Source organism: Cucumis melo, chromosome 1 (genome assembly GCF_025177605.1).
Source record: "Cucumis melo cultivar AY chromosome 1, USDA_Cmelo_AY_1.0, whole genome shotgun sequence".
Taxonomy (NCBI): Eukaryota; Viridiplantae; Streptophyta; class Magnoliopsida; order Cucurbitales; family Cucurbitaceae; genus Cucumis; species Cucumis melo.
This window is the reverse complement of record NC_066857.1, coordinates 37,044,957-37,063,606: the sequence shown is the minus strand read 5'-3', so window position 1 is coordinate 37,063,606 and position 18,650 is coordinate 37,044,957. Positions and strand designations below refer to the sequence as shown.

General features: G+C 32.2%; 3 protein-coding genes across 3 annotated transcripts; all 3 read right to left on the bottom strand.

Annotated features, from left to right (window-relative positions):
• Positions 1–38: 38 nt before the first annotated feature.
• Positions 39–1,316, bottom strand: LOC103500644 (uncharacterized). Its single transcript, XM_008464018.3, has 3 exons — positions 919–1,316; positions 409–533; positions 39–302 (listed from the first exon to the last, which is right to left on the bottom strand). Exons 1-3 carry the CDS (start codon positions 1,090–1,092, stop codon positions 161–163), a joined length of 441 nt encoding a protein of 146 aa, XP_008462240.2. The 5' UTR covers positions 1,093–1,316; the 3' UTR covers positions 39–160.
• A 2,980-nt stretch (positions 1,317–4,296) lies between these two features.
• LOC103500643 (alanine aminotransferase 1, mitochondrial) lies at positions 4,297–9,672 on the bottom strand. Its single transcript, XM_051091496.1, has 15 exons — positions 9,121–9,672; positions 8,607–8,657; positions 8,316–8,366; positions 7,989–8,054; positions 7,849–7,910; positions 7,433–7,511; positions 7,250–7,354; positions 7,029–7,139; positions 6,726–6,863; positions 6,485–6,559; positions 6,216–6,336; positions 5,958–6,112; positions 5,730–5,804; positions 5,099–5,302; positions 4,297–4,726 (listed from the first exon to the last, which is right to left on the bottom strand). Exons 1-15 carry the CDS (start codon positions 9,175–9,177, stop codon positions 4,610–4,612), a joined length of 1,467 nt encoding a protein of 488 aa, XP_050947453.1. The 5' UTR covers positions 9,178–9,672; the 3' UTR covers positions 4,297–4,609.
• A 4,766-nt stretch (positions 9,673–14,438) lies between these two features.
• Positions 14,439–18,650, bottom strand: LOC103500802 (pectinesterase-like). The gene is made up of 3 exons (XM_017047375.2): positions 18,006–18,650; positions 16,874–17,405; positions 14,439–15,298 (listed from the first exon to the last, which is right to left on the bottom strand). Exons 1-3 carry the CDS (start codon positions 18,561–18,563, stop codon positions 14,607–14,609), a joined length of 1,782 nt encoding a protein of 593 aa, XP_016902864.2. The 5' UTR covers positions 18,564–18,650; the 3' UTR covers positions 14,439–14,606.

Here is an 18,650-nt window from a genome sequence, read left to right as displayed (position 1 = left end):
AGAAAAAGCTATGCAATTTTGGGTCGAAGTGATTCAGATACAGAATAAAGTAGTACTAATAAAAATTACTCAAATTAAAACAATGTTTTTTACACTTAACATAGGAAGTACATACATCTTTATGTTTGAATATGATCCAAAAGAATGAACCATATTTAGATTAGCAGAAGGAGTTGAAGCCATTAATATTCAAGTCTTTTCTGACAGCTACTCCTTTTTCAGCATGGCTTCGCTCTCCCTCAACACCTTTCCCTAGTTGAATCCAACTTTGTTTTAGTAGTAGATCAATAATCTCTGTCTCTCTAGTTGTGACCAAAAAAACAAGAACACATATCAGTATTACAGCTTCCTTTTTCGCTTTTTCTCTTTTCAGAACATTGGGCAGTTTAGAATAGTTGATTCGTTTACCTTTGATGGTTCCCTTTTTCAGAAACATTTTGGTGAAACCGAGGACCCTCATCATATCCTTCACAGATGATTTCTCCGTTCTCGTCTGCGTAACAAATCACCCCTTCTGACTGATCCTCGAAAACCTGTTAGTTTTTCGTTAAACTTAGTAATAGTGAATTTATTAGCTCGGATCGTTCATACATGCATTGACGGATTTAGTATAAATCTAGGAGGACTCAACCTCTCTCAACTTTATCCTCTTTATATATAAACCAAAATAATATAGTTACTATCTAGTGGTAAAACTGTCACTCATCCTTCTAGACTTAGGTTCAAGCCGTAAAACACTCTGTCAATGAAATTTTTTTACGCGCTACTGTATAGACGGTTAATCTATAGTAGATGTAGAGAATAAGGTTCAACCGAAACAATTATTTTAAGAAACAAAGATATGAAAGAAGAATGTGAAAGAGAGCAAAGTTGATGAAGAAAATCAAACAGAAAACAGAAAAAAGAGAAGAAGTTGACCTTGTTCTTAAAAGAAGATCTGATCCGCAGGGGAAGCGAATTCTTGAGAGGAAATCTTGTAGGTTTAAGCATCCAAATTCTCGTAACAGGCTTAAATGAAACTGAAAGACCAGTTTTCAAATGAGAGAAATTCAGAGGAGAAGAAGAAGAAGAAGAAGAAGAAGTTAGTGCCATTAGTTTGAGACTACAAAAACAAGAAGAAGGTGGAATGATGAACTTTCTAATTTGTTTTCTTCTATTTCCACTTTAAGTTTCATATACTTAATGCTTTTTTTTTTTTTTTTTTCTCTTTGGGTTTAACATAGAAGTTGTGTTATTTCCAACTTTTTTGTGCATAAAGTATTAGAGATTTAAAAAAAAAAAAATATTCCAATTATTGAAGAATGGTAATGTAAGTGTCATCATAGAGCATTATAATATAAATGAAATATACATCTAATGTCATATAGTAATGTGAGGGCCCATGTGGGCTTATCTTCAACCTGTAACCTGTTGCTGCCGGTGACTTCTTCGATCCTCGTGTCCATATTTGGGAGTTTGTTCAATTTTAATCAATAATATACTTCTCTTTATCTAATTTTAGTTTATATAATTTTAATAAATTTTGAATTCAAAATTTAAAAGTTAATCCTTACCAAATTTAGTTAAACAATACTAACAATATTATAATAAAAGAAATGCGATATAGGAAAATGTTTTCGAAATTTTTTATAAATTTTGTTAATATATAATCCAAAAAATTCTGAAAAATCGTTTCCTAAACTAAGAGTGAAGACTAATTCTAGTATTTCGTTAAAAGTGTAAGACTGGAATTACCGAATTGAAAATGTGTTAATTAGAATTGAAATGCCAATATTTTGAGGTTTTTTTTTAAAAAATATAGACAAAATATTTACATTAGAACAATTTTGTAGATCGAAAAAAGGCTACAGATCCACAATGTAAATATAAAAAATGGCGCATTTGGTTGGGCAATTTAGTACTTAAACCACGATGTTTTTCAAGATTTGTTTGTATACACATTTAAATATCTTTTAACATTTTTTGGTATACGATAGTTACTATTTAGTTATTCTTTTTTTTTTTGCATACGAATAATATTTAAAAAATATTTCATATTTTTAAAAGAACAGTCAGCTACATGAAAATTTTGTTAGACCAACGGTAAATATTTTTGTGTTTTTGTTATGTTTATGAAAAAAATTTCTCTATATTTATTTATTTATTTGTTTATTATTATACAATTCTTCTCTCTCTGGTAATTGGTCAGATGCCTTTTGGAAGTTGGGTGGGTGTAATTTGGTTTTATTTATTTATTTATTTATTTTGTTTGGGCATTGGCCACTTTGTAATTAAATATTATGTTAGTTTATTTTAATGGCAAATTTGTTATAGAAAAAGGGAATTTTGTATTGCATTAAACCGTCAGATTGAAATGATAATATTTAATAAACCATGTGGGATAGTCCAATTAAACCTTCATCAACAAAACACTCATAATTAATTAAGTGCACATTTTCATAATGGTAAAATATTTAAAACTCGTGTAATAAAATAAAAACGTCTACAAAGTTGCTCGTTTTTTTAAATATTAGGTTTACCTTTTTATTGATTTTTCTTTCCCTTATTTTTTTCTCTTCCTCTACTTTTTTTAAATAATTTTTTATTTTTTTCAAACAGTTATTTAGTTATTTAATATTAAATATAAAATATCTTTAAAAAAAATTATTTTAATTCAAAAGATTTAGATAGCAAAATTTAAACTATATCAAACAATCCTAAAAAAAGATTGATCGTGACCAATCTAAACGGACGTATACCAAATATATTAAATGCATACGAAACATTTTTTATATTTTTCATTATAGATCTATGAGCTTTGCATTTTTTATATTTTTCATTATGGACTAACTTTGCATTTTCTATATTTTCCATTATGGACCTATAATTTTTTTCGTTTTCAAAATTGTTCTATGTAGTACAAATATGTTATATTTTTTTAAAAAACCTCTAATTAATATCATACACCGATCGAAGGGTTATTTTTAAATCTAGTAAAATAAACTTATAAAATTCAAATCACAGCAAAATATTACCGTTATCAATAGACTAAAATCACACATAGATTATGATATTTTTAAAAAATTTGTAATTTAGAATATTTTCTCATTGGACACTTTAGATTTTGTATTTTTGTATTTTTGTATTTTTTTTTTTGGTTTAAAATGGATGCTTGAGAGAAGTCGATGAAATATGAATCAGCCTTTCTTTCTTTTGATAATTTCAACGCGATGATTGAGTATGTGAGAAAAATATCTCTGAAATTTAAAGAATATTATCATTTACTTATCAATGTAAACTCAAATAATAATAATAATAACAATATAAGATCTATAGCTAAATTATTAATTAAAATAGTTTAATTCTTACAATTTCTTTATGCAAAAATACAAACTTTCCTGTCAATCTCTTATCGTTATTTCCCAACCTCAAAGTCCATTTCAACAGTTACCTGATCCCTCTTTGAAATGACACCACCATTTGATATTAGATTTGACTTTTTCTAGATGATTCAAATCTAATATCAAGTGGAAACCCAAAACATATAAAATGAATACAAAATAACATAACATAAGATGTGAATTGAGGAATTAATTTTATAAAAAAGTAAGGGTATATCATTTGAACTTCATATATAGTAAACCCTACATGTAGTGTAAAGTTTGCAGCAACTGCCACATATGGTTGATGCTATGGAATATTCTAATATTCTGTCCCCCCAAAAACAAACAATTCACAATTCAGATTGAAGAAAATGGCACATATTTTGGATATTAACGAGCCCATATAACTCCCAATTTCTCTTTTCATCCATCAATTTTAGATTGGGCCAAGTTCTGTTCAATGTCACAAAATGGCCCAGTTACTTCAATTTAGCCACTGCTCTTTCTATCCATATAACTCTGGTAGTCCTTTAATCCCCAGACTATTTGGTTTTTAAAAATAAATTCTATAAACACTTTCTTTCCAAGTCTGATTTTTTTTTTTTTTTTTTTTTGTTTCCTTATCTACCTTTTACCAATGTAATAGTTTTCAAAACTTGTTGTCTTTAAATTTTGGCCAAAACTTCAAACTCTAGTACTTAATAAAGATCTAAATCATGATAAGAAATTGAGATTAACTATGTCTAGTTATTAAAAACTAAAGATAAAAAGCAAAGTGTTCACTTAACGAGGTCTAAATTTTCTAGCCTACCCAAGAAATGCTAAAAAGGTTATGACTCACAAATTCCAAACCGAAATGAGCATGATAAGGCCTCTATTCCTTTTCATGAAATCTAAGGTAGAATCTCACCCGTAGTAGAGGAAGGGGAAAAAGTTAAAAATAAAAAGTCTGATTTCCAGGGATCATCTCAATGTAGAGATTTTCTTTGTGTACTTTCCTTACAATTAGCCTGTACGCTGTAACAGCTTTGTTCTTTTTATTTTCTATTTAAAGATACGATGCTTAGCTGAACAATCAAAATTTGGGGCACAGGAAGACTGTGTCATAGTAAACTGTTTAGGTAACTAACCTCACATTATTCAATAACCCAAAAAGACATAACACACATATCAGTTGCTAAGTAAGGAAAATTGGTTGCACCTTGATGAGCAGGACGAGTCCCTAGAGCTTCAAAAAGTCTTGCAACTCAGTCACGATATTCGTTCATGAATGCTTTATGGAAGTCGGTCAGGCGAGAGATGACAGCTGGGATCTTGTCCTCTTGGGGTAGTATTGTACACCTGAAGTGCCATGTACCGGGGACCTGCATCAAGAAGACATGTGCATAATGGATCATTTAGTTGTGTAGTACAAATGTGTTACAAAATGACAAAAAAAGATAGACAGAAAAGTGTAAACATTAAAGAATCAACATAGAGATTTACGTTGTTCACTATCAATGTGTTAGAGAGAACATTTTTATTATAGAGAATCATTAAGGATAGAGGAGCGCCTCTAGGATTAGAGTTTATATAGCACACTTCTAACTCTAGAGTAAAAAATGTAAATAACACAAAGATGACAAATACATAAATAACTTAAATTGAAGGCATTGCAACATAATGGTGGATAAATCAAAAAACAGCAGATGACGATATGGGATTTTAGATTGAGAGCTTAAGCCAATGACACGAACCTGACCAAAGCCGGAACCAGGGACAACAACTATTCCAGTGGCATTGAGAAGTTGGCGGCAATAGAATGTATCAGGGGCCGTGTTCGCTGCTTCTGCTGCTTTGATTGCCTTTACAGGCAGCTTAATACAGGGGAATAGGTACATTGCGCCTTCTGCTTTATTGCACGTAACATTTTCTAAACTGTTGAGTGCAGCTTCTAACATCTGCAGTGCAATCAATTTTATTCATTTATTTTAAGAAATCAAGTTTTTGTTAGGAAGAACGAAAGAAAAATACAAGGATACATAAAGAAGTCCACCACTAACTAAGAAAAAGGATAAAAGAATCAAATCCTCAATCATAACGCCACAAACCCTGTCTCAAGTCAAGCATAACCCAAACAAACTCAATACGTACCCCTGTGTCACAGATCATTAGGCTCTACGCAGAATCACCAAAATCAGTTTGCCAACGCCTCATTATTATGTATTAGGTTTCCCATACCCACCCCCCATGTTTAAAGAAACGAGGAAACAAAAATTTGAAAGGTCTACGTAAAAGAAGCTCTTCTTCTTTTTCTTCTCTACCGAGCAGATTTATACAAAACAAAACAAAATAAAAACAGAAAGAGAATATTCTCACTCCACAGACCTTTGCACGCCTTGCCAAAGATGAGAGAATTCCATCTCTCTCTGCACAATACGATTTATAGATGAGATCCCCATCCTGCACAAATCATCAACGGTCTTCAACAAACAAGGAAAATGAAATTGATCCAAAGCTAAGCACTGCACTTTAAGCCCTTTCTAGCAGACATTTTTGCCATTTAACAATCCAGATAAATTTATTATTTAGTTTTGCTCAGATATCAGAAAATACCTTTGGTGGATTCATTACAAGGCTAGCAAGAATCTGGCCGGTAATATTAGAACAAAGATTAACAGATGCCACTTTGTATATCTGTTCCCTCACATCAGCACTAAACCCAGTAATCTCCATGTAACCTCCCCGTTTTCCACATTCACCATAATATCCTAAAGCCAGAAAAAAGAAAAAATACCGCACAAAATCAGACCAGTTGGCTGCATAGAATTCTCCACACCACGCCTAAAATAGATATTGACAAAGGCAACAAACCTTTTGAGACAGACTGAAATGATACCAAGGAAATGTCCTTTTCACCATAACCCATGGTGCGTGAAATCTTCTTAAAAGAGTGGAACTTCTTGTCTGGAACGTAGATATTTTCCTGATATACCTGCACCATTCATCAGGTCTTACATGAACCCACAGTGATGGCTACCGTAACATTAGTCAACCAAAGTATAAAATGTTAAGAACTCGAGTATAATTAATGCATGCAGTAAAATTTACATTGCAGGCTTCCTTTAATGTTCTAGATGTACCTCATCTGCCAAAAGAACAAGGCCCTCTTGCTTGCAGAACTTCACTATCTGCTCTTGGTTTTCCTTAGTGAGAACCTGAAGAATCATACAGATGCTACGTTAAATTAGAGATATCTAAGGAAGTACGAGAATATGTAAAGGGAAAAAAACCCATCGAGTGAGATGAGAGTAACAGTTATAGCAAACTGTCTGAAGTAATTTCATTCCAAGATTTGCATTCAAAACCCATCCAATTACAAACCTGCCCAGTAGGATTGCCCGGATTTATAACCACCAATGCTCTAACTGAAATACCCTTAGACTTGGCAGACTCCAATTGCTTCTTCAGCTCAGAAATTTCCAATCCCCACCCCGATGCTTCATCAAGATAGTAAGGAACCTGCAAACCACCAATAAAATTCAACTGCTTGATATTTACACAACAAAAAGTTTGGCAGCACACAAAATGTTATAAACCCAATTCAGAACGAACCAAAGTCTTTACAAGTTAAATCAAAGGAATCAAATCAAACAAAAAAGTTATTTGAAATAATATAAAACGTACAAGAGTACCCCCATGAAGAGCTATAGAAGCAGAGTACAGAGGGTACTGAGGAATGGGGCAGAGTATTCCATCTTTCTCTGAAGTTATCAACAATTGCATCATCATATGGACCTGATAAAAAACAGATAGAAGAGCTTCTTTGATATCCTATTACTCTGAGGTTAATATCTTGTGTCAACACTACTAGATATAAAGACTCAGTCTCGTATCTTAGAACTTACCGCTGGGCTTGCACCATCTGTTAAAAATATATCATTAGGATCTGCTGGAAAACCATCACGAGCATTAATTCCTTCAGCAATCGCATCACGTAGCCCCTTAATTCCCTGATGTGACAAATAGAGTAAATGTAAGATGACCTGAATTCTATGAAAGTTGGAACTCTGTTTCTGTATGATAACAACCTGACTGTGGCTGTAAGCACCAGTAGCTTTCCCAGGAATTTGTTTTAGAATTTCTGAAGCTCGCTTAATAGCATCTTCACTGCAACAAGTTAAAAAAAGACGTCCATGAAGGAATTAACACAAACATTATTACTAAGAATTTGCGTACTAAGAGCAAAGGAAAATGTCTAATTTGAGCAAAATAATATTTGACATAAAGTTGATACTATATGTTGTAGTCTGAAGGAAAAAAAAACTAGAAATAATTACATCCCTGAAGCTCATATAGCATGTCTTGAAAACAACGTTTACTCTATTTGTCACATTTTCATAATTTACCAGTTTCAAAATCAGGCACGATTTTCTTAAGAAAAACATGTTGTGGAGTAACTTAGGGGCTTTCCTCATCAGGAATGAGTTAATTAAAATTGCAATACCTGAACAAACCCTCTACTTCCTTTCTTTCCAGAATAGATGGATGGTCACACAACGCAAGAACCTAATCAAACAAAGGTAATCAGGAATTCATTTTCTCAAGGTAGAACGAAAAGTGCAAATAGACAGTAAACTGGCAAACCTCGCGGAAAAATGTTATTGGCTGCTGACCAAGTGACTGAGGATTTCCTATATTGCAGTATAGTATCTGCATCATAAAGTGATAGACTAATGGTAACTGGGTCATTCAAAAACCTTATAGCACCAACAAAATTTGTGTTGTTAAGCACGTATCATCATATAAGCCTTGCACTACCATTCGGAAAGAACGTGTTTGGGCTACATGTAATTTGCATAACCCAAAAGTTGAAAGTTATGTCCCATGCTAGGCTTAAATGGGGAGCCTGAGGACACATAGATGAATGTGCGACGATGCTAATACAAAATAAATGGAGAAAAGTAATCGTACCTCTTCAAAAGGACGTGAGCCTGGATTAGTCAATAGCTCTTCTTGTATTTTCTGTTAAGAGGATAAAACATAGTAATCAGATGGATGGTACAATCACAAAATCAGCAATACATGTCATATTTGGAGCTAATTAAACAAACCCAAACGAGATATCAGATCTCAATTTTATTGGTAATGAAATAGTACTTTAAGTCCTTCAACCCAATGCCGATATTTTGCTAAGATTTCCTGCCTAACCTTGTGGATTGTTAATTACTAATTTTAACCCTTCTAATTAGCATACAAAGTTACCTGAGCAAGAGCGACAATCTCACCACGGACAGCATACTCACATTTCAGAACCTATAAAACAAAACAGACATTAAGCTTTTGGCACTGTAGAAAAACAACAGGGTGGAACAAACAGTCATGAAAGCAGCAAGGGAACACAGTTCAACGGATTGTAAACCAGAAAGTGGACGAATCAAATCTCAAAACATCTAGGAGTTGTCATTTTCCATCAAATCCTACAGCCACTTGAGTACGTGTAAAAACCCATCGCCAATAATCAACCAAATGAATTAAGATGGCCACACCACAGCCATAAGAAAACGGATTCGCTCTCATAAAAAAAAAAAAAAACAACACAAAACTGATCGATTCACCAAAAAGAAGGAAAAAGGACAAAATCCCGAACGTGGTCCAGACTTCAGTTCAGGAAGCGCAAGTACAGAACAAAACAGATCGTGATGATCTAAAATAACGACAACGATTTAGCTGTAAAAAGAAAAGAAAGAACAGAACGAAATGAATATGCGAGCTGAACCTTCGGATTGATGTTGTGAATGGAAACCGGAAGGGAATCGTTGGAAGTAGGTGCCATGAACAAGAACGAAGAAGAAACGTAAGAGGAGTTAGTGCTGTAGGTGAAGAGAAAGTACAAAAATGGTTGAAAATTACAGAGCTCGAACTTCCGCGTCGAAATTTATAAAGGCGGAAGAAAAGGAAGGTTCCTCCATAAGGTACACGCGTATGCTTTTGTCACTGTCGAAGCTGACGAAGTCATGTTTGAGCCGCACATGGATTGCAACGTTAATATGGAGATTGCATCTAATTCCCAGATGGAAAAGCAACGGTTCTTCTTCTCATCATTCTCTTCTTCCATTCCGCCATTGATGCCCATTCCAGTTTCTTCCATACCACACGCCATCGCTCTGATTTTAGAATCTCGAATTTGTAATGGCAGTTTTCCATTTCTCCAACATCAACTGAGGCGCGAAGCGAACGCCGGTTTTTCGTTTTCTTTCATCTTTTTTGTTCTGTTTTTTCCTCTCTTTTTCTCAAATAAAATTTGACCATAAAAAATCGTCAAATTGGAGGGCCTACTACTTTAATAACAATAATTAAGGGCATAATAGTGTTTTTAGAGAATTACAAATAGGTAATTACAATGGTATACCAACGCATTTAATCATTGATATATAACAATCATAAACTTTTGTCATTTGCATTTTTTTTTTTGTTAATACTTTAAATTTATTTATTATATTTGCAAGCGTCACATATTATTTTCGTCTAATTAAATTCATTTTTAAATTATAGGATATCAAAATATTTTTGTTTTTTTTAAAAAAAATTAAATTTATAAAATATTTTTTCACGTTTAATTTTATGTTTTATTATCTAATTTTATATTTAAAAATAAAGACAAATTTTTAAAAGAATTATGTTCAAATATAACAATTTTAATAAGATAATTACAAATATAACGAACATTTCAACAATTTTATGAGAAAATCCAAACAAATACTTAAATGTTTGTAGAAAATTGTGTTATATTTTATTTATATATATTTAGTATGCATTCACTAGCAATAATGATTAATTAAACTCAATACAATTTTGTCAACTGTTTTTTTCTTTTCTTTTCTTTTGATAATGAAGCCCTTAGGGAAGGTGACATTTTTTTAATATATAGTTTCTATTTTTGTTTGAAATAAATATTATTTTAATCTATAAGATATAAATAGTTTGTCGGTATTTTTTATTTTTGAAAAAACTAATTGATTTTATTTTAGTTTAGTGTTTTTTTTTTTTTTTCTTTTAACTAAGATCTATTTTGAGTGGAAGGGCAAAGTTGACATTTTACAAGGGGTTGTGGTCTATGACTTGGGCAACAAGTCACGCGACTATCGAAAAATTCCATGCCAAATTATTTATTGCTTTGTTGGAGCCAAATTTGAATACGGCGCCTCGAAGCTACTTTTTTAGATTTTCTTTACGAATTAAATATTTGTAATTGTTATTATTATTTTTAAATCCACACCATTCAATTAGTGCCACGTGTTTGTTTACCCTATATTGTGAAGGGATAATTTATCTAATTATTAAAATATATACTTTGTTTTCTTATTAATTTAGAAGTTGCCTATTCAGATTATCATTAGACACTAACAGAACTGTATGATTTGTTAATTTCCTTTTCATCTTGTGTCAACTTTCCACTTTTTATTCCTAAAAATTTATATAATGTGCTCTTAGATATGAAAGGTACGCTACTACCAAGGGTCCAAGGGCAATGATGAGAAGTGGGCCAAAAGAAACTACAAAAGGGAAGGCGAGAGAAGAAATTGGGCCGAGAAGCCTAATAGGCTCACTTCGGCCTTCGAGGTTTATGTTGAACCCAGCCCACTAGCCTATTCAACGGACCAAAGTCCAAACCATACATTTTAATTCATATTCGAATAAAAGTGTAAATCCAAAAGAACAAACTATCTATCTTTATTATTAATAATAAATTAAAAAATAGAAAAATAAAATAAAAAAGTGGATCATTACATTTATTTAAGATTTGTATTTATTAGATATCCTATGTAAATATATAATGTGGTTAGTTTTATTATGTTAATATTATAATCAAAATTACTTTTTCGTTGTTTTTCTTATGACATATATTATTATATAATTTCGAATATATATAATATTTATAATTAATGTGAGGGATAAAACGGTCATTAAAATTTTCAAAGACTAATAAAATTTTGAGACATTTGTGTAAATTAATGTGTAGAGTAAGTCTTCTATCTAAATCTTTCATAAATAAAAGACATAAGCGGTTATGAAAGGTAAAGTTCATCTACTTTTTAAAAAACTTACTTTAATCGTCTGTTTGAAGATAGACAATAGAGTTTAAGTGATAGACACAAAATGAACGTCATTTTCTTTGTTTTTCATGTCATTTCTTTCATAAAATGACAAGTTCATTGTTGTTGCATGAAGGTTAAGTTCGTTTTCCGTCATTTTTATTTTGGTACTACTTCGTAATAAAGCAGGTGAATTATTAATCGTTTTATAAAGTTTAGGACAAACACTTCCTAATAAGTTTTGTAATTTAACAAACAAAAAAAACGAGGCGAAAAGTTTCCTCTCTTCTTGTACGTACTCTCTGAGTCCCTACCCCAACTTTTTCCCTCCCTATCTTCGCATCATCTAGCCCCATATTGATTCTGTTGTTTTTAGATTCATAAAATAATTTAGATCTCAACACCAAATTAACAGATAAAAGAAACATAATCCTCATCTCATAATTGTTATAATTATTCAAGGACTCCCTAATGAGACAGAGAGACAACTAATAGAGTCTTTTAATTATGTAGACACCTCTCGTCATGGTTTAGTTATAAAATTATCTTTTAATTGATTTAAGAATTATCTCTTACTTAAATTATTCCAGTGCAATAATATGTCCAAAAGATAAAACGATATAAGTCATTTTAAGTATAATATTAGATTTAAAATCAATCTAACACTCTCATGTGTAAAAGGACGATTTATAATCATAATACTTTTATATTGGTGGATTGAAAAAAACATCGTAAAGTACTACTTTTCTTTTAAATTCAAAATTTTAAAAGGTTAAATGTCTCGTTCGGAAATAGTTATCCATAAACACCAATATTGATAAGTTTTGGAAATGGATTATTTAAAATATAAAAAAAAATTGATAAACTATTTATATTCTATAAAACAAAATTCATTATACTTGATTTTCTTTTTTAAAATGTTTTGCTAGATCGATATTATTAGTTAACATAAAAAAACACCGACTAAGTTATGTCTCATTTCAAATATTAATGTAAACGGAAGGAGAAAAATGTACAATTATTAGAATCCATAAAGATTATTCAATGCATTAAGCATGTGAGTGTAGTTTTTAGATCGGACCGGGACCCTCCGATAGCTAAATATATGGGTCCCATGCTTTTTGCTAAAATGTGGGCCATTTGTTTACATTTGACCCGTTTTTCTTTTAACCGTAAATTAAAAAGTTACTGTTATACCCTTAAATTTTTAATTATAAAACAATTTTACGAAGGTGTAATGGTAACTATCGCTGTGTTTTATGGGTGGTTTTGCAGTTTTATTTTCCATATATTTTTTATGGTTTTACCACAACTTCATTGTACTCTATCGGTTTGTTTTTCATTTTCGTTACCTGTTTGTAGTTTCAAAAGAAAAATGTCAATATAATTAAGGTACAAACTACCATCCAACAAAACTAATGAATAGCTATATATCGAAAAATAATCGAGTTGCACCCAATCTAGAACTTTACAACTTTATGAGCACAAAAAACAATTATGAAACACCAAACATTACATGTAACAAGAGATGAGTGTCGACACAGTCTATAATAACTTCATTCGCCAGCCTCACATGGAAGAGTGGTAAACTTTAATTAAGAGTGTGATCTTGTTTTTTTGTGTTTTGTTGAACTATATGCTCGTTGTATTGACTTAGTTATTGAAACGGTCATCCAACATATATGAAATCCAAGCAGCAACCATTATTATTTATAAATGCATTATTGAAGACATTAGACCATTGAAATTTATTTACTACAACCACTACTAGTAAGACTATTTGGTAGGTTGATAGTTTTTGACCATGTAATGTAATGATATGTATTAGACACATTCAAATCTATGGCCATGCCTGTAATTAATTACCCTACAACTTGTTACATAATAATATTATAGCATTATGAAAATATGAGTGAGACTTATTTTATTATACTGTGAATATAAAAAAAAAAAAGCTTATTTGACTCGAAATTTGATAATAAATTCATACGCTTTTAAAATTAAACAATTACTTATGATACAACGATTTTGGTTATTAAGGGTATGTTTAATAACATTCTCATTTCATGTTTTATGTTTTCCATTTCTTGTTTCTTGTTTCTTGTTTCTTGTTTATTCATTTTTTAGAACAAAAAACGTGAATGTGGTCGATAACGGTTTATGTTTCTTGTTTCTTGAAGAAGAAAAAAACTAATTGTTTATTGTTTTCTGTTTCTTATTTTTTTTTTGTTTTCTTAACAATGTCCTACATTAAACATATAACTGTGAATTGTGCAATATGTTATTGGTATATATTTCACAACGTACATGTTCTTTTTACACGGTCCAACTCTTTGCGATTAAGTCGTACAACCTGAGGATCGTCGAAGATGATGGATCCGTCATCAGGGTGCTTAAAGATGGGATGGGTAGGAGATTGAAGAAAGTGAATGAAGAGATGGAGCCCTGGTCGGTGAATGAAGAAAAACACCAAATAAGACTTTACTGGAGAAGAGAGAAGACGGAGAAGTCACGAAACATTTTTGGAAGAGAGAAGATGGAGAAGCCATGAAGGGAGAAAGGAAATCTAAATGATGAAAAACTATTTTTTCGTTCCCATAGATTCCTTAATGTTTTAGAAAAAGAAACAAGAAACGAAAACATTACCAAATAAGCCCTAAAAATCTAAAATTAAAACCATTTCAAAATCTTTTAAACAATAAAGTGAAATAATAAAAACAATACAACACCAACTAAAAGTATCTTTCTCAAGCTTAGGTATTAGACACAAACATAAGAATTTAGGGGTGGTTGGACTTCAACCGCAGTTGGGTATAGTAAACTATTGTAACTCATCTCTAATTGCATCTCCATACATAGATTTTACCAACTAAACTTTTGTGTATTATTATTATTATCATTAGGCAGATTTAGTAATATAAAGACCTTTTTATCTTCTTTAGAATATGGAAAATGTTAAACGTAACCCTTGAGTAATTAAGCAAGCAATAAACCAAATTCCTTCACATGTGAACACAGGCTCTTCATTGGCAATTATTATTACTTTTTACCAAACTTACACTGTCACCAATAAGTGTAATTCGAAAATTACACATAAGAACTAAAAAAGATTAAAAGAAAAAAAATTACCACAAATGAATAGCCGATTACAAAAATAAAATTACCACCCTCACAATCCTAAAGAGAAAGGAAAGCCCGTAGAGCGCAACCAACTCCCACCGCCAATAAATTTACCCGCGGTAAAACCTTCCGCCTCCGTGGCACTCCTAATCACCCTAAACCCCTTCCACGTCACCCTCCCTCCGGTCGAAGCCCCCGGTCCAGTATTTTGATACTCACCATAAAACAACGTGTTAAGCGCAAAACTACCGCTCCACTCATGCCATCCCTTCGGGTCAATGACGTCGCTAATCGAACACTGCATAATCACGGTTCTAGAGTATTCCTTCCACGGCCTTCCTAGAAAAGTCGGGAAACTCTTCTGGACCGGGCGGAGATCTGACGTTGCTCCGATTCGTGATTTTTGGATAACGATACCGGTGTTTTGGTTCGGGTCGGACCGACCTTGAGCCGTGACCATGTTTTTCTGACCGGAATTTGGTTTGCGAGCGTGAATGTCACAGTCTTGGAAAATGGCAGCGGCGTTGCCGAAAATGAAATCGACGGTGCCGGAGACGAGACAGTTGATGTAGAATTGACGGTTGGAATGGACGTAGAGAGTGTCTTGGTAAGCTAACATGTCGCATTGGTAGAAGGCTGAGAGATCTGCTCCGACACGGAGAGCCACCGCTTGGTGCTTTGATGGACCAGCGGTGTTTTGGAACGTGATATCACGCGCTAAAAATCCTTCACCTACCGCAGCTGTCAAAAACATAATAGAATTAGACAAAAAAAAAAAAAAAAATTTAAGGTACAAAATCTCATACAATCACTAAAAAGAATCATAGATTTACTCAATCATAATCAAATATTTTTTTAACATTGTAATCTTTTGAAACGTCATTTCAAAGAAACTTTTTTATGTTGATAATAAAAGTTAGTTTAGATGAAATATTCTAATTTGTTGGACTTGTGAGCTGTTTTCCCAAAAGTCTAATATTGAAGTTTCTATAAACATCTCAAGAACAAAAACGTCTACCTATTTCCAACAACAATAATTTTATAGATAAATTTTAAAACTTTTTTTGTCTTTTGAAATATTAGTATTTTAATGGCAAAAGTAACTTTTGCCCATGTGCGCTACCACCGTGCATTAGGTGGAGGTGTCTTTCAACGAGAAACAAGGAGATTCTTCCACGATGGGGACAACACCAAACAAAAGAAATTGAAATAATAATATTTTGGTTTCCTTTGTAATATTTTATAAATAATTTTAATAATTTTATATTTACGATAATTTTTTCATTTTTAACCATTCAATTTGAAAATTATTTATTTAAAATTTTAATTTTTATCTTAATTTTTAAATATTATTTGTCAGCTTTTTCTCAAAATTTTAAACGATTACAAATTTATAGAGACTCATGAAATTAATTTCAAAACGAATCAACTCGCTCTTATTATTATTGCAATTATATTTTTAAAAAGAGGAGATGGGTTCACTGAAAATATCAATTTTTTTAAAAAGAATACTTTGCCATTTTTTATTACTTTTGGCCAACTTCATAAGTAAGTGCTGCTTTTATTCCTTTTAGGTGATTAATTAAATGTAGCCATTCCAAATCTTGCTTTCTAGTGTAATCTTTCTTTTAATCCCTCAATAAGTAGGGATGTTTTGTCCCCTCCTTTGTTTCCCTTAATTATAGAAGATGAAAATTAGTTGCTTAAGCTCAATGAAGAATAATTGTCTTCTTCTTCATTTTTCCTATGTTTAAAATTTTTTTAATAAAAAAAAACATAAGATTAAAGGAAAACTTAAAAGTACTTTTATCAATATCTTAGATCCAAAATATTGTATGGTTATGATTTTTATTATTGCATTTTCAAAATATAAATCTTCATCCATGCATTTTTAACTTTAGCTTTTTTAAAATTAAAGATGGGTATAATTTACTTTGTACTTTTAAAAAGTGACCCCAAATATAAAGATACCAAAATAGTCACATTTTAGAAATTTTAATACACAAAAGACATATATAAAGATAAAGAATAAACCTTTCGAAAATATCATTACTAAAATAAATCAAAGTAGAAAGTTATATAAATTATTGTTATAATTATTTACTATCTTACAGAAATAAAATATTGTATTGTCCTACCAAAGAAATTATTGCTCATATATATATAATTTTTCAGTGGGGATTTTCGAAAAAAATCGCCAAGACAGACTAAATCACGTGCGTGTGGCGGGCGGCCTAAATAAATTTTTCATAATTTGTCTAAATTAAAATTAAAAATTGCAAAAAAAGAAAATATTAATAATTAAAACGAACTTACCCACGGTCGCCGACTTAAAAGTGGTGCTGCCGTCGACCACATTCCGGCTACCGGTAATTATGGTGTTCCGTCTTCCATCTCCCATAAACATAATATTCGTCTTCTTCTTCGGCACTTCCACATTCTCTCTATAAACCCCAGCTTTAATTCTTATCACATATCTCTTACTACTTTTCTCCGGCGCCGCCGCCACGGCGGCTGCCACCGTTCGAAAGTTTCCACTACCGTCCGCCGCCACCACCACATTCGGCGTCACGGACGACGACTGCAGTAGTCGTCGGTCACCGGCTGAAAGCCACTCCGGCCACTGGATTTCGTCGTTATTGTTGTTGTCTTCCTCCTCCGCCATGAGTTTTCTATTTTTGGTTATTCCCATTTTAGCCTCGTAATTGGCTATGTCTGTGTCCGTCATGTTCTTGATCATGGCTAACGCATTGCTGCACATGTGTTCCACTTCCATTTGCCCCGCTTTCAACTTGTCCCGTAGGGTTTTGTCCGCATTGTCGTGGGAGAATCCATCGAGACACGTTTCCTATGGGTGACGAATAGAAAAATTAAGTTTATCGTAATCCAAATGAGTGCAGATTTTGAAGCTCGTAAAGTTAATTGTTGTTTTGTAGCATTAAACTATGTATTAGTGAGAAATAAACATATCAGATATATGATTTGAATCTCTTTTATCTATAGGACTTTCATTTGATAAGTATATGTGGCCAAACAAGTATACGTATTTTTAAGACATTGAAATACTAAAATAAGAAAGTTGGCCAAATAGAGAAGTAAATAATTGCTGAGATGGGAAACAATAATTCACATATACTTGTGTTTTAGTAACAAGATTCAAACTTTCGTATATTTACGATTCTCATTCTTTAGTTTAAAGTTCATAAACATTATTTCGATTCTAAATTTTATCTTTATGATGTTCTTTTCTTGCTTTGCCAGCATTTAAAAATTAAAAAATAATTAATTTTTAAAAATAGTAAATAAAGCACTGTTGGTGGACTATTTGAATTTTAAAAACAAGTTTATAAATTTACTAATTTATTGATGAAAAAGTAAAAACCCCACATTTTGAAAACAAAAAACTAACAGAAATATGGTTTTGAAAAACAAAAAAGGAAATGGTTACCTGATTAGTAATAGCGGAACTAAGCAAGGTCTTGAGATCATCAGCATGTTGGTTAAGAGACTTTTTATTTGGGTATTCATTAAGATCCACAATAGCTTTATGAAGTTCATCAAGCGTTTCATCAATGGTCTCAAGACAATCATGGAGAGCAATTTTCTCTCTATGACTAATGTTCTTCAACCCACACAATTTCTTCACTCTAAAATAATTTTCCTCCACAGCTTTCACCGTAATATTAATCGAAACTTCAATCACATCCTTTTGACTCTTCACTTTCAACATTGCCCCTTCACTTTTCGAAATTGCAGAATAGCACATATCAGGATACAGCGTGCTGCTGCACGTACTCTTCACGATGGCGTGGGATTTGCCGGAGTCTTTCGACGATTTTGTTGTTCCGGCAACGATGCCGATGACGGCACCGACGATGAGGAGAGTGGAAGAAAGGGTTAAGATTAGAAGCTTCTTTGAAGCTTTTTTGTTTTTTTTGAGGTCGCTGGAATTGGAGATTCCGGCGCCGGCGGCGATGGGTTGTTCCATGGCGTCGGTCTCTTTCATTTTTGCGAAATGAAGAGATGGAGATTTGAGGAAGATGGTGTGAGTTGGTGGAAAAGAGTAAAGGGCTTAATATATAGACACCCAAAT

Coding starts and splice junctions, on each gene's coding strand:
- LOC103500644 (XM_008464018.3), bottom strand. CDS start 1,092: ATGGCACTAACTTCTTCTTCTTCTTCTTCTTCTTCTCCTCTGAATTTC. Junction 534..918: donor GATCTTCTTTTAAGAACAAG/GTCAACTTCTTC, acceptor AAAAACTAACAG/GTTTTCGAGGATCAGTCAGA. Junction 303..408: donor GAAAAAGGGAACCATCAAAG/GTAAACGAATCA, acceptor GGTCACAACTAG/AGAGACAGAGATTATTGATC.
- LOC103500643 (XM_051091496.1), bottom strand. CDS start 9,177: ATGGCACCTACTTCCAACGATTCCCTTCCGGTTTCCATTCACAACATC. Junction 8,658..9,120: donor TTCACAACATCAATCCGAAG/GTTCAGCTCGCA, acceptor TTTGTTTTATAG/GTTCTGAAATGTGAGTATGC. Junction 7,140..7,249: donor CAGATGGTGCAAGCCCAGCG/GTAAGTTCTAAG, acceptor GTTTTTTATCAG/GTCCATATGATGATGCAATT.
- LOC103500802 (XM_017047375.2), bottom strand. CDS start 18,563: ATGAAAGAGACCGACGCCATGGAACAACCCATCGCCGCCGGCGCCGGA. Junction 17,406..18,005: donor GTTCCGCTATTACTAATCAG/GTAACCATTTCC, acceptor CGTCACCCATAG/GAAACGTGTCTCGATGGATT. Junction 15,299..16,873: donor TTTTAAGTCGGCGACCGTGG/GTAAGTTCGTTT, acceptor TGTTTTTGACAG/CTGCGGTAGGTGAAGGATTT.